Source organism: Sinocyclocheilus anshuiensis, unplaced genomic scaffold (genome assembly GCF_001515605.1).
Source record: "Sinocyclocheilus anshuiensis isolate Anshui unplaced genomic scaffold, SAMN03320099.WGS_v1.1 scaffold224, whole genome shotgun sequence".
Lineage (NCBI taxonomy): Eukaryota > Metazoa > Chordata > Actinopteri > Cypriniformes > Cyprinidae > Sinocyclocheilus > Sinocyclocheilus anshuiensis.
This window is the reverse complement of record NW_015558577.1, coordinates 46126-60340: the sequence shown is the minus strand read 5'-3', so window position 1 is coordinate 60340 and position 14215 is coordinate 46126. Positions and strand designations below refer to the sequence as shown.

Below are 14215 nucleotides of genomic sequence, written 5' to 3'. Positions count from 1 at the left end.
GACTTTAGTCTTTGCAACTTTACAGATCTTCTTTATGCACCAAGAGCTTGTAACACTCCAAAGAGAAAGAAAAAATTGAAATCGCATCATATGACCCCTTTAAACTTATTAATATTAATACTCAAAGGGTGTAATAGGGTGGAATAGCATATCATCATACTACTATGCTCCTTGTTTAGTACGAAATACCCAGAGGACCTGCTAAATATAATGTGCAATATACAGCCAGGGCGCACTGCATTGGGTATCCCACAATGCAAAGTACAAAGGACTTGACCGTCTGTGTCAGTTGTAATTAATAGAAGGAAGCAATATGAACTATTATTTTACCATATAGTGTTTGATGATACTGCTGAGACAATTTTACCCCGAATTAATGATCAAAAATGCTGTTTTTTTAAATTATGTAGAAGTACACAGTTATTCTGGTTTGTACTGAGATTTGTTTGATCTTCACCTCATAGGGAGGAGTTGACGTTTGAGATGCTTGCTTTGGAGCCACGGGCATCTGATGATGAAACTCTGGAGTCAGAGGCCTCTATAGGCACCGCAGACAGCTCTGAAAACCTGAATGTGGACTCTGAGGGAGCCACTTCGGACTTTTCTGGTGAGTGACTACTGAAAGTTCCTATTAAATGTGAAGCTATTTGAATACATTATCTTTTCAAACTACATGCTGCTTTTTAATCCACGTCATCTGATTTTCCATTTTACTTTTATAATGCATTTATGAGTACAACAGGAAACGCAACAAGAATAGATGTAGGTTTGATTTTGGAATTAATTAGATGATGAAAAAGATCAGTACAATACATAAATAGCTGTTTGCTTTTGGTTATATTATCCAATAACTTGTGCAGCCCAGCGATTGATGTCAGTGGAGCCATTTCAGACAGAGGAAGAGAAAGTGATTACAACAAAAACAAACAATTTGTCTTTGTTTGTTTTGGGAGTTAATGTGCAATGATAAATTGTTCTAAAACTAAACCTGGAATGTTCATTAAAGTAATGAACAATCATTAATGAAGTTCACCCAAAAAATCAAATTGTCATAATTTACGTTCCAAACCCAGAAAACTTTTGTTCATCTTAGTTTGTGTTTTGAAGATATTTTTAGTATTCTCTCATAATGTTTGTTCATCCATTTAATGTCACAAATGCCCTGCATTTTCACATGAAAACATTAAAAAGTAATTCATATTAGAGTGATTTAATCTAAGTCTTCTTATGAGACACAGTTGCTTTATGTCACACATAATTTGTGTTTATTTACATATAAACACTGATCAACGCACATACATAGAGCTATCAAAGAGAGCATATCAAATATGGTAAATGGGATTTGAACAACATGACAGTTTTTATTTTTGATTGAATTAATCCTTTAAAGAAAATCCATTCCTATTCATTTTCAAGTCACTTTTAAAAACACACTTGTTCGATCTGGCCTACTAATATCCCATTCTCATTACATTGTATTATGCTCTTGATTATTACTCTGTCTTCAGAATGTTTATCTGTCATTCCTTTTGGTCTTTAAATTCATGTTTTATTATTTCTGTTCTATGGTTTGATTTTTATGTACAGCACTTTGGTCAGTCTTGTGGCTGTTTTTAAATGTGCTTTATAAATAAATGAACCTGAACTTGAACATTTAGATTTCATGTGGGTTTCAAAATAGTTCAGACGAGTAAAAAAATATATACAGTACTGTAGCTACAGAAAAAAAGGTACTGTAATTTTTTTAATTAATTTTTGTATTTATTTACTGAATCAACTGAACAAACAGATTCATTTCAAGTGAATCAGACGTCCAATACTATACATAAGAGAGTATTTTAGAAGAATGTGTTTTACTCGACTGTGTGAAGCTGTGTGCCAAACAAGGACATAAAAACCAGCAATGCAGTGTTTTGTCACTTTAAAACCGGAAAAGCTACTCTAGCTTAAATGCCATTGGCCTGCTGTCACATTAATGGAAAACAAAACTAAGATAGTACTGTCAGAACTTCAAGTACTTTACTCCCCAGCATCGGTGCTTAATGATTTTCCAGCGCACCTCCCATTGCTGTTCTCTTTGTCTCTAAACAGAGCGAGGCCCAGCGCTGGCCGCCGCGAGGCAGAAGTCTGAGAAGTCAGAGGGGAAGAGAAGGAGGGTTCTGCGAAAGCAGCCTGAATCCCTGGACTCCATAGACTCCAGTTCTACCGTCTCCTCTGTGTCGTCTTCCTATATGCAACCACCTGCACAAACCCATAAATTACGTTTGCGCTCCAAATCACCTTCGACACGATTATATCTATCCAGCCCGCCCGACAGCCTGGACCAGCCCGAGCATGATGGAGAGGAGAGACCGCAGTTCACCAGCCGCGGCACCTTCAACCCAGAAAAAGGCAAACAGCGCCTGCAGGGTGCCAAGAACTCACCTCAGAGGCACCGTGACCCTCCGATGGGCGGAGGGCAGAAGAGAGATCCAGACTTGCCCCCCCAGCAGGTGGTGGTGTACGGCAGCAACGAGTTCATGGTATGAAGGCCACGAGGTTCCACGTCCATCCACGGAAACTGCTCATCCCTCCCTGCTAGCTCACATTTGCTGCATTATAGTCCTTAAGTGCCATGTTGACAGGAAAAGCAGGAGATCTGCATGTGAGAAAGCTGGAAAGCAGGGCAAAGGGAATGCTGAACCATTCCGATCCGGAATGTTCTCCTTTGGGCTCCCTGACTGTGATCGGGCTCCAAAGGTGGGAGACGAAGCCATTGATGAACTAAACCACGGGCTGCTTTAACGTTTACAGCATTCTCTCCGATGTATTTGCCCCCAAGCCTATTTAATAAATTTTATTTACATGGAATATATAAATATATTATGTGATATAAAGTGTACAAAGCCAGAGCACCAGTGACTGCTGGGTTGTTGAATTCATATATCATGTATCGGTCATGAATGAGTTGGAGAGAGAAGTGAGGATGTTGTGGATGTGTGTGAGGCTCCTCCGTATGTGTGGGGAGTGTGTGTCTTGTGAGAAAACCTCTGGATATGTTTGTGCTGCTTTTTGTGTTGTGCTTGGAGGGAAATGATGCCATTAAAGGGACCAAGCAAACTGGTGTTAGAATGCCAGAGGATCCCACACTAAATGAAGACTCCAAAGTCTTCCAAATCACCACATAGTGTATTACGTCAACAGCCATCCATCAGTTGTTTGAATTAGTTTGGATTTTCATTCCTGTTTTTTGTGCTTATCTGCCTCGATCTTGTTTTAAGAAACCAGTGTTAAAACACAAAAATGCAGAGTTACTGGATTACTATTACTTAAGGTATTCTAAATGGAATCATTCTGAATCTTAGGATCATTCATACCCTGCAAACACAAGATTCCTCTTGCCAGAAAATGACTTAAATATGACTTAATATATTACCAAATGGTCTCTTCTGCCTGTATATATACTGTAATGCGATATTTCCCTTTTTTCCCTAAATATTTAATTATTAAATAAAACCTGGCTGTAAAAATCCACACAATTGCATTTTGGAAGGCTATGCTCCGATTGTATTCACAGCTCTCATTCAGCTGCTGTATTAGCAGTGTTGCCCTCAGAGAGATTCTGCTATCTCTCCATCATTAGTTATTAATATCAGGAAGCTGATTGCGAAATGAACAAAATCAGTTATTTTACTTGTGCCACCTGCAAAATGTTTCTGTGTCTAGACCATTTGTCATTTCTTTGTCACTGTGGTTTGTGCAAAGATTAATTGAAGATCAAGATGAATTTGTCACCGTCATGTTAAACTGTGATTATATCCAATAACATGGCTTGTTAAAGGTGATGGTGGTTGGCAAAGGCTGTGTTTCTCACAGGAACGAGTCTGTGGACATAAACGCATGACATCAATCTCAGAATTAAGACTGTTAATTTATATTGTGGTGTTTAGATCTCATGCATTGCTGAGACGGGTCACACCGCCTGCAGGATTGAGCAAACGGCTGTCTGGCCTCAGATTTGTCTTATGTTATGTGGAGTCGTGTTGAACAAATATTTCTTATGAAAGAGAAAAAGTTAATGGTTGTAAAATAAATCACACATTTTGAACAATTAAGAACTGTTTTGGTGAATGAAAGGTCTGAGTTATTGTGCAGCTATTACTGCCAACTTGTTCCAGCCACATTCAGTTTTGTATATTGATTGATTTGAGCTCTTGGAGGAAAACTTGAATAACCGGTTTGTCCTGCAAACCTGAAAGAGGTGCTCGAGTCTCTTCTCACTTTGCCAGATGGGTGCATCTGGCCTAAGGGAATTTTAATTGTGTGAGAGCTGTTTAACTCGTCTTACTGCTGGCAAAGGTGCAGTAAATGATTTTAGCAAATGGCTGCAATATAACAAAGACTGAAAAATTTAAGGGGGTCTGAATACTTTCCGTACCCACTGTATATGACCCTGTACCACAAAACCACTCCTAAGTAGCACGGGTATATTTGTAGCAGTTATAGCCAACAATACAGTGTATGGGTCAAAATTATCGATTTTTCTTTTATGCCAAAAATCATTAGGATATTAAGTAAAGATCATGTTCCATGAAGATATTTTGTAAATTTCCTACCGTAAATATATTGAAACTTAATTAGTAATATGCATTGTTAAGGACATTGTTTGGACAACTTTAAAGGGAATTTTCTCAATATTTAGATGTTCTGTGCTGCCAAATATTGTCCTATCCTAACAAACCATACATCAATGGATGATTATGTATAAATCTCAATTTCAAAAAATTGACCCTTATGACTGGTTTTGTGGTCCAGGGTCACATATATTTATAAACTACTAGTCAAAAGTTTTTGGACAGTAAGATTTTTAATGTGTTTTTTTTTTTAAATCTCTGCAGAAGAATAGTTTAACTTATTCGAAATACTAATGCTTAATGTTACACTGTCAGATTACTATTGTCATTTTGCATTATTGACACACTGTTTTCCTAATTAATGCTGTTCAGTTGCTTTGACACAATCTGTATTGTTAAAAGCGCTATATAAATAAAGGTGACTTGACTTGACTTGACTTCTGCTCAATAAGCCTGCATTTTTTCATCCAAAGTACAGTAAAAGCAGTAATATTGTGAAATATTTTTACTATTTAAAATAATTGCTTTCTATTTGAATATATTTTAAAATGTAATTTATTCCTGTGGTGACGATGCTAAATTTTCAGCATCATTACTCCAGTCTTCAGTGTCACATGATCCTTCAGAAATCATTCTAATATTCTGATTTGCTGTTCGAGAAACATTTTTTATTATTATCATCAATATTTAAAACAGTTGAGTACATTTTTTTCAGGATTCTTTGATGAATAGAAAGATCCAAAGATGAGCATTTATCTGAAATAAAAAGCTTTTGTAACATTACACAAAGCTTGGAGTCAGTATATTTAAATCATTATATATTTATTAAATTATGAAATGAATACTTTTATTTATCAAGGAACTTGATCAAAAGTGATGATAAAGACATTTATAATACAAAATATTTATATTTCAGATAAATGCTGTTCTTCCGAACTTTCTATTCAACAAAGAAACCTAAAAAAAATTATACTAAGCCGTTTTCAACAATAATAATAATAGTAATGGTTTTTTTTTTTGAGCAGCAAATCAGAATATTAAAATGATTTCTGAAGGATCATGTGACTGGAGTAATGATGCTAAAATTCAGCTTTGAAAAGTTCTTCGAACAAAAAAAAAAAATTTAAATGAATGAACAAAAATGGTAACGTACCATTTTCTGCACCAAGTAATAATCTTATTATTAAAATGGTACGTTTCTATACGTATACGTGTAGCAGGATAGCTCCACATCAGAACTCGAGTAGTGTTCATTCCCAGCAGAATACAGCAGTGTAAGCAGAGCTGGAACATGAGATCTAACTAACCCCGCAGTGACGTGACGACTGACTCCATCACGCATGCGCAGCGAGGTGTGTTGCGCTGGCAGGTACACAGACAGAGCACCAGTACACCTGTGCTGCTTACCGCAAGACAAAATGTCTGGATTCGATAACAACCCCTTTGCCGAGCCAGTTGATGTCAATCCTTTTCAGGTAAATATCTACTTATTTATTATGTCTTCAGTAATATGTAAAATGTTAAAAGTTGTATGCGCTGCAAACCTGTTTGGTTGGTTTGTTAGGTTCTGAGTCACTAGAGTAATGAGGTGTGATTGACAGGCGTTCAGCCAATCACGATTCACTGTAAGGCTGACAAGCCAATCAGCATCTGATGACGATAGAGGAAGTGCTACTTTGTTAAATTAAACCGTGTTGTTTTAAAATATAACAACTGTGTTTTTGCTTCGGTGGTTACCATCATAAACCTGTTTATCATTCTGTAAAGAACGTAAAGCATTTTACAAACATAAAAACACATCACGCGAGGTGTACAAATCCGACAGGTGCATCTCATTTAATTTCGTGACATAGGATATATACTTTTTAGATACAAATATAAAAAAATAAATAAAACCAATAGTTGACAATACTGTGGTACTTTCAGAGATGTCATGGTACTGAATAATTGTTATATTCATGTAGCCTACCGGCAGCGTTTACATGGCACTCCAAAGTACTTTAAAGAATGCTACGGCGCATGTCCAGAAACTGTGCATAACATGTGTTACATGAATAGACAAGTCATATTTTATGTGCCTGACAGGATCCATCAGTTACTCAGGTGACCAACACGGCAGCCGATGGCATAGGAGAGTTTAACCCATTTACAGCCGGTGCTCTGGTAAGCATGACAACAATTTCCAATCCTCATTTTCAAATTAAATATCCTTTCTCAATTCCTCATGTCCTTGGCTTTATATCTAGTCAAAAAAAAAATGTATACAGAATTATATTGTTCTTGTTGTAATTTGGAACCAAAATTATCCTGTGGGATCAAAAATAAGTAAGCTGATAAAAAAAATACAGTAAAATATTGTAATTAATAAATTGAAATCCTATTTTTAATTTTAAATGTATTTATTTAGAATTTAAGTGTATGTCTTATTTGTGACCCTGGACCACAAAACCAGTCATAAGGGTCAATTTTTTGAAATTGAGATTTATACATCATCTGAAAGCTGAATAAATAATCTTTCAGGTTACATAGGATAGGACAATATTTTAACTATTTGAAAGCCTGGAATCTGAGGGTGTAAAAAAATCTAAATATTGATCAAATTGCCTTTAAAGCTGTCCAAATGAAGTTCTTAGCTATGCATATTACTAATAAAAAATTAAATTTGGATATATTTACAGTAGGAAATTTACAAAATATCTTCATGGAACATGATCTTTACTTAATATCCTAATGATTTTTGGCATAAAAGAAAAATCTATCATTTTGACCCATACAATGTATTTTTTTGGCTATTGCTAAAAATATACCCAAGCGACTTAAGACTGGTTTTGTGGTCCAGGGTCACATTTAATCTTTAAAAGTTACAATAGATTTTCTATTAGCAAACCTTGTCAAGTAAATAAAGAAATGCAAAATCCTAAAAGAATCAAGTAGGAGTTCTGTTAAAACCTTTTTTTTTCTGGTGTTTGCTTATTTTAAAAAAGCAGCTGTTGTGCTCTGTATGTAATCACAATCAAAAAGTTTAAAAACCTTGCCCCACTCTCATTTAAGGATGGACGCACCATTCCCATATCAACTGCCTCTCAACCAGCAGTCCTGCAGACCACAGTGGAGCCCAGTCCACAAGTTAGTACAGTGTTTATGCTGAACTATACTTAATATTTGTATGCTAATGCATGCTGTATTTATCTTAGTACATCATGAAATAAGGCAAGCTACTCATATCCTCCTAAAGACAACCAAACAGATGTTAGGTTTATGCATAAACCGCAGTAAAGCAGCATGTACTGTATCTTCTTCCTCCATCAGGCCAGTGTCGCTGCAGGACAGGCCGAGCTCCTCCGTCAGCAAGCGGAGCTGGAGAAGAAGGCTGCTGAGCTGGAGCGTAAAGAACAGGAGCTTCGGGATCGAGATACAGCATTAGGTGAACCACACTAATACTGATCTTATTCTGTAAGATTTTCTTCTGTGGTCTCTTGACATGAAGGAAATTGTTTGCTTGCAGGTAAAGAAAACAACTGGCCACCTTTGCCCAAGTTTTTCCCCATAAAACCTTGCTTCTATCAGGATTTTAATGAAGAAATTCCTGTGGAATATCAGAGGGTTTGCAAGATGATGTACTACCTCTGGATATGTAAGTGAATGCATAGACATGTAATGAATAAAGACTGTTCAAAATGGAATAGCTTACGATAATTATACTGCAGTGGGGTTATTACATGTTTTAAAGGGGTCATATGATGTTGCTAAAAAGAACATTATTTGGTGTAATGAAATGTGTTTATGCGGTTTAAAGTTAAAAAAACACATTATTTTCCACATACTGTACATTATTGTTTCTCCTCTATGCCCCGCCTTTCTGAAACGCGTCGATTTTTACAAAGCTCATCGGTCTGAAAAGCAAGGTGTGCTGTGATTGGCCAGCTATCCAGTGCGTTATGATTGGCCGAATACCTCAAGCATGTGACGGAAATGTTACGCCCCTATGATGATGCCCTGTCAGGCCGGAGCGATGATTCAAAAACATGAAAACCCATTATAAACGAGGCATTCATTGGATCCAGTGGGGACATAATTATGGATTATAATGACTTATACTCTCCATACTGATGCGTTGCATCGCGCCGCGTAAACATAAAACCATGTCTGCATTTGTGATCGGAGAAATGACAAACAACAAGCCCTACTCTACACTGCCCAAAAAACTCGCTTTAAATATAAAAAATATAAAATATAAAAACTCTTTAAATATAAAAAACGTACTTACAGTCTTTGAGTCAGAACAGCCGGCATTGTAGTCTACTCTCCCAGGATCAGGAAACAGTCCTCCATAAGATGTGCTGCACACATCTGAATATTTGGGTTGAAGTGTTCTGGAACAGTGTTATAAATACAACTTAACCTAGTCTAGTCGTGTCCATTTTTGGAAGACCAAACAAAGCAGTTTCGCTTTCACAACGAAACACAGCGTCACACATGGCAGCCTAGAGTGAGCAGAGGCCGGGTATTTGAGACTTTAGTCTTTGCAACTTTACAGATCTTCTTTATGCACCAAGAGCTTGTAACACTCCAAAGAGAAAGAAAAAATTGAAATCCATCATATGACCCCTTTAAGATAAAAATAAAACTGTAAAAAAACAAGCATTTTTGTTACTTGAAATAAATAAAACTTAATCTAAAGCAATAAAATAACTAAAACTAATAAATAAAAACTATATAGACATTTAGAAAAATAAAAATGCTATTTTATAAAATAAATGATAAAATAAGTCAAATTAAAGTGTAAAAACCTAATCTAATTTCAATTATTAACTAAAACTATAATAGTATAGCGATGAAACTAAAACAACACTGTACTGCAGTATTTTGTGTTTATACATTTTTTGTGTGAAAATCGGTAACATTTTTGTGGTGTTAGATTGCAAATTCATATGGTTTGAGCTTCATTGGTCACACTGGAAATGAAAGGTTAAGTCAAGCACATTGCATTTTGGGATGCAGTGTTTTCTGTTGGATACTGCTAATTCTGCCCAGTGTTGTAAGTCATCAGAGTATTCCATTCCACTCTGCCTACTATACATGTACTGCAAAACATTTTGAGAAGTATGGTTGTATGCTTTGGCAGACATTTTAGGAAATGTTCATGCTCTGTGTAAGCCTAGATAACGGACCACATCTTTTTTTTTTTTTTAACAGATCACAGTGTGACGCTGTTTCTGAACCTGCTGGCCTGTCTGGTGTATTTTACTGTCTCTACTCAGAATGGAGTTGACTTCGGACTCTCAATTCTCTGGTTTATTTTGTTCACTCCTGTCGCGTTTCTCTGCTGGTACCGACCCGTATACAAAGCCTTTAAGTGAGTTCAGTGTTGATATTTTGCATTGTGTCATAATTTTCATTACATTTTTATGCCAGCCTCACAGCCTCATTACAGTAATGACAAAAGTCACAACAGGTGAATAGAGAATTTAATAATACTGTAGATATCACTATACTTCCCCAGCAGATTAATCACAGTACATTAAGACAACTGTTTTGTTTTACAATTTTTTCTAAAATGCTGCTTAAAGGGTTAGTTCACCCAAAAACGGAAATTCTGTCATTAATTACTCACCATCATGTCATTCCAAACCCGTAAGACCTTTGTTCATCTTCACAACACAAATTAAGATATTTTTGATGAAATCCCAGAGCTTTCTGATCCTCCATAGACAGCAACGCAACTGACACGTTCAAGGCCCAGAAAGGTAGTAAGGAATCGTTAAAATAGTCCATGTGACATCAGTGGTTCAAACTTAATTTTATGAAGCTACAAGAATATTTTTTGTGTGCAAAGATTTCATAAAAAATATCTAAAATGACACGAGGGTGAGTAATTAATGACAGAATTTTCAATTTTGGGTAAAGTAATCCTTTTAAAGATTCAAACAAGGTATTATCTAATTAAATATGCACTCATTTGAATATGTATCTGAACACTGGATAAAGCTAAAAATCGTTTTCATTTTCTTGACATTATAGTTACAGGTTTTTACAGAATGGATATCAAATGAAATTTGTATATATCTTTTTATCACTTTTATATACCTCCATAATACAAAATATACAAAAATACCACTAACAGCCAGGAAAAAAAAAAATAAAATCAGTGTTTTTAGGATTAAATGTTATATATGTATCAGTTAAACAAAGCATTCTGTAAAAACCTTCAGGATGCATTTAGCAATAAAACCGCAAAGTTTTGTGTAAGTGCTACTAAAGTAGAGATTTCTGGCTCAGTGCTGGAGAAAAAAAACTTTATTTGAGAAAACAACCTTTAAAGAAATGCACTGCAATTGAAATCTACAGATACAAATAGATATGTACGTGTAATAAAATCAGCACTTAATTGTGTATTTTGGGTGCTTCTTTCCACTGGTCTGAAAGATGACACGTTATGGAATCAGCATGAAAACCAACAATGGTTTTGCATGTAGTGTCTTATCTTTATTGTCATTAAAAAACAATAAGTAATGTTACAGTGTAATCTTTGTAGTCCTGAAAGGTGCTTCAATTATATAAAGAGAGAGGTTTATTGTTTTGATTGGAAAGACATCCGAGTATCATCATCTCACCTGTAACTTTTTCTTTTGCATTGCAGATCTGACAGCTCCTTCAGTTTCTTCTTTTTCTTCTTCATTTTCTCATTCCAAGTAATCGTGTACATCATTCAGAGTGTTGGGATCCCCGGCTGGGGAAACAGGTGAGGTTCTCCATCACTGGCGCTCTTTTAAGTGTGTTATTTGAGTCTTTGTGTGTACTTCCTCTCTGCAAGTTTCTTCGACAGATCTCAACTTCATAATCTGCTAGTGTTCATTTTCCTGGGGTCTCTCTGTGAGTGTGGGCTCTCTTCTCTGTTTTCCATGAACCTCCTCCTCATGGTCATATTTTGTATGGTGAAATATCCTGTACTCTTCTCAGCAATGTGCCTTTTTAATTTACAGTTTCATACTGTTAATATTATACAAAACTCTAACCCAATATTAAACGTTGATAGACCCATCCAGCACAGTTTCTGCTAAGAACATGAATAATAGCTCAAATTGTGTGCTTGTTGAGGAGAGGTGTGGGATTACTTACAAAAAAAATGTAATTTCTTTTCTATATTTAAGTTTTGTTGTGTTTGTGAGATAGTATGAAAGTGTGTGCTGAAAGCTGAGTGAGTCCTCTGCACAATCTGACTTTGGTGCAGCCTAGAATTAAACTGCTGGTTTTGTCTGGCCAGAAGAGAACGGCGCACTATTTCGACACACTATTTCCCAGTTTAATACTGTAAAGCTGCTTTGACGCAATCTGCATTGTAAAAAGCGCGGTCCGGTACTTATATTAAGTGGCCTTAACTACTATGTACCTACATCAAAAAATAAGTACAATGTATTTATTGTGTTCATATTGTATTGCAAAACAATTTTGCTGCTATTGAGGTGGGATATGGGTAAGGTTAGGGACAGGTTTGGTGGTTTGGGTAGGTTTAAGGGTCGGTTAAGGTGTAAGGGATGGGTCAACAGTGTAATTATAAATGTAGTTACAGAAATTAATTACAGATGTAATTACATGCAGGCATTTTTAAATTTTAAGTACAATGTAAAAACATGTATGTACACAATAAGTGCATTGTAACAAATGATTAATTTAAATGTAAGTACATAGTAGTTAAGGCCACTTAATATAAAGTGGGACCAAAAGCGCTATATAAATAATGGTGACTTGACTAGACTTGAAAGTATTAATGTGATATAATGATTGTTTCGCAGTGGCTGGATCACGGCCATCTCTGTGCTCAAGATTAACATAGCCGTGTCAGTCTTCATGATGGTGGTGGCTGGATTCTTCACTGTCGGTGCTGTGCTGTCTGTGATCTTACTGAAAATGGTAAGTTGGCCACAGCTGTAAGTGTGCATATGTGAACATGTGGTTGTTCTTGCACTTGCATACATCGTGTAAAATCTGTCTATTTTATCTGTCTGTCTTTACACATATTAAATGTATTAGTACCAATTTGGGTTAAAGATGAAAATGAGTTTTCAAGAATCAAAACAGTAAAAGTTTATTATAGCTTAATTTTTTTCTGTACATTAGAATGTGTCCTGGTTAATTTTATTTTTGCTGAGCAAAAAATAATGACTATCATACATGTTTAACACGATTTACAGAAAACGCCCAGTAAAATGCCATTCAGTGTAACAATAGTTCATATAACAAAAAATCTGGTCAGGCATGTTTAGAACCAGAATCGTTAGTTGTCATTAAAAGACTATGTTTAAGGATCACAGTGCGGCCCACAGAAACGAATAAATACAGGTCAGAATAAGTATATGATTTCATTTTTACAAAAATATATCTGTTATGCTGAATGAAACTGGAATATTATTTCACCCATATTTTGATGTTATTTGAAACATTACAGTTGACAGTTGACTTTCATTAATATGCTTTTTCTGTATATAAAATCACTTTTAATTTTATGCAGACACCAAAATAGGATGTCTCATCTTTGAACCATATGCACATTAGGTAGTAGTATGTAGGTACTAATTTGCACCCTTTAGGGGTAAAAAAAATATAAATAGAACAAATGTGTACCTTTTGAAAGGGTGACATCCACAGTGCCAGCTTTTAAACTTTTTTTTTCCTGAGAGTGTATTTATATTATTCATTACTAATAATATTGTTCAAACCTTCAGTTTGGGATTGTGCACTGACTTTCACTGTGTTTTCAGGTTCACTCCATGTACAGAAACACAGGTGCGAGCTTCCAGAAGGCACAGGAAGAGTTTTCTCAGGGGGTCGTCACAAACCGAACCTTCCAGTCCGCTGCCACCACAGCTGCATCTTCAGCCGTACAGGGAGCCTTTCAGTAACAGCCACTGTCACATAAACTTCCATCAAACAACCCAAACCTCTTACGGAAAGGACAATCTGTATTTGAGGCTTCTCAAAGATCGTGTTTTTTCCTGCTGCAATACATTCATTTGGTTACTGAAAATATTTTGAGGTGAAAAGTTACCTGGCTGTTGATCGGTGAGGCACTTTAGATGATGACATGGGTTCTGTCCGAATACAGGCTGTCTTTTTTTCTGTATTCCTCATGTAATGAAGGCAATATTTAGAGATGGTTTTATGAAGTTGAAGTGTTTCAGTGGCACTATTTAAAGGGATACTCCACCCCAAAATGAAAATGTTGTCATTAATCACTTACCCCCATGTCGTTCCAAACCCGTAAAAGCTTAGTTCGTCTTCAGAACACAATTTAAGATATTTTGGATGAAAACCGGGAGGCTTGTGACTGTCCGATTGACTGCCAAGTAAATTACACGTACAAAAAGTATTCTCGTCGCTTCATAACGTTACGGTTGAACCACTGATAGCAGATGGACTATTCTGACGATGTCTTTCATACTTTTTTTGGTTTTTATACAAAATATCTTAAATTGTGTTCTGAAGACGAACTAAGCTTTTACGGGTTTAGAACGACGTGGGGGTAAGTGATTATTGACAAAATTTTCATTTTAGGGTGGAGTAACCCTTTAATTGGCTTATGTAATGTTACAACATTGTTACAG

General features: G+C 35.9%; 2 protein-coding genes across 2 annotated transcripts in view; both read left to right on the top strand.

Moving 5' to 3' along the window:
• The window catches only part of LOC107679722 (unconventional myosin-IXa-like), a 133487-nt gene extending 130929 nt beyond the window's left edge, over positions 1-2558 (top strand). Inside the window, exons 44-45 of the mRNA XM_016475361.1 lie at positions 465-607; positions 2092-2558. Coding sequence (XP_016330847.1) covers positions 465-607; positions 2092-2528 — 580 coding nt within the window. The 3' untranslated portion in view covers positions 2529-2558. The remainder of the gene's footprint in view (positions 1-464; positions 608-2091) is intronic.
• Positions 2559-5853: 3295 nt separating this feature from the next.
• LOC107679708 (secretory carrier-associated membrane protein 2-like) lies at positions 5854-13859 on the top strand. Its single transcript, XM_016475337.1, has 9 exons — positions 5854-6088; positions 6699-6776; positions 7665-7739; positions 7923-8037; positions 8119-8247; positions 9810-9969; positions 11254-11355; positions 12407-12524; positions 13373-13859. Exons 1-9 carry the CDS (start codon positions 5954-5956, stop codon positions 13511-13513), a joined length of 1053 nt encoding a protein of 350 aa, XP_016330823.1. The 5' UTR covers positions 5854-5953; the 3' UTR covers positions 13514-13859.
• Positions 13860-14215: the final 356 nt, after the last annotated feature.

Bases quoted from the DNA above. Each gene is read 5' to 3' on its own strand.
- LOC107679708 (XM_016475337.1), top strand. From the start codon at position 5,954: ATGCGCAGCGAGGTGTGTTGCGCTGGCAGGTACACAGACAGAGCACCA. The intron at 9,970-11,253 runs GTGAGTTCAGTG...TTTGCATTGCAG, and splicing joins CCCGTATACAAAGCCTTTAA to ATCTGACAGCTCCTTCAGTT. The intron at 11,356-12,406 runs GTGAGGTTCTCC...ATTGTTTCGCAG, and splicing joins ATCCCCGGCTGGGGAAACAG to TGGCTGGATCACGGCCATCT.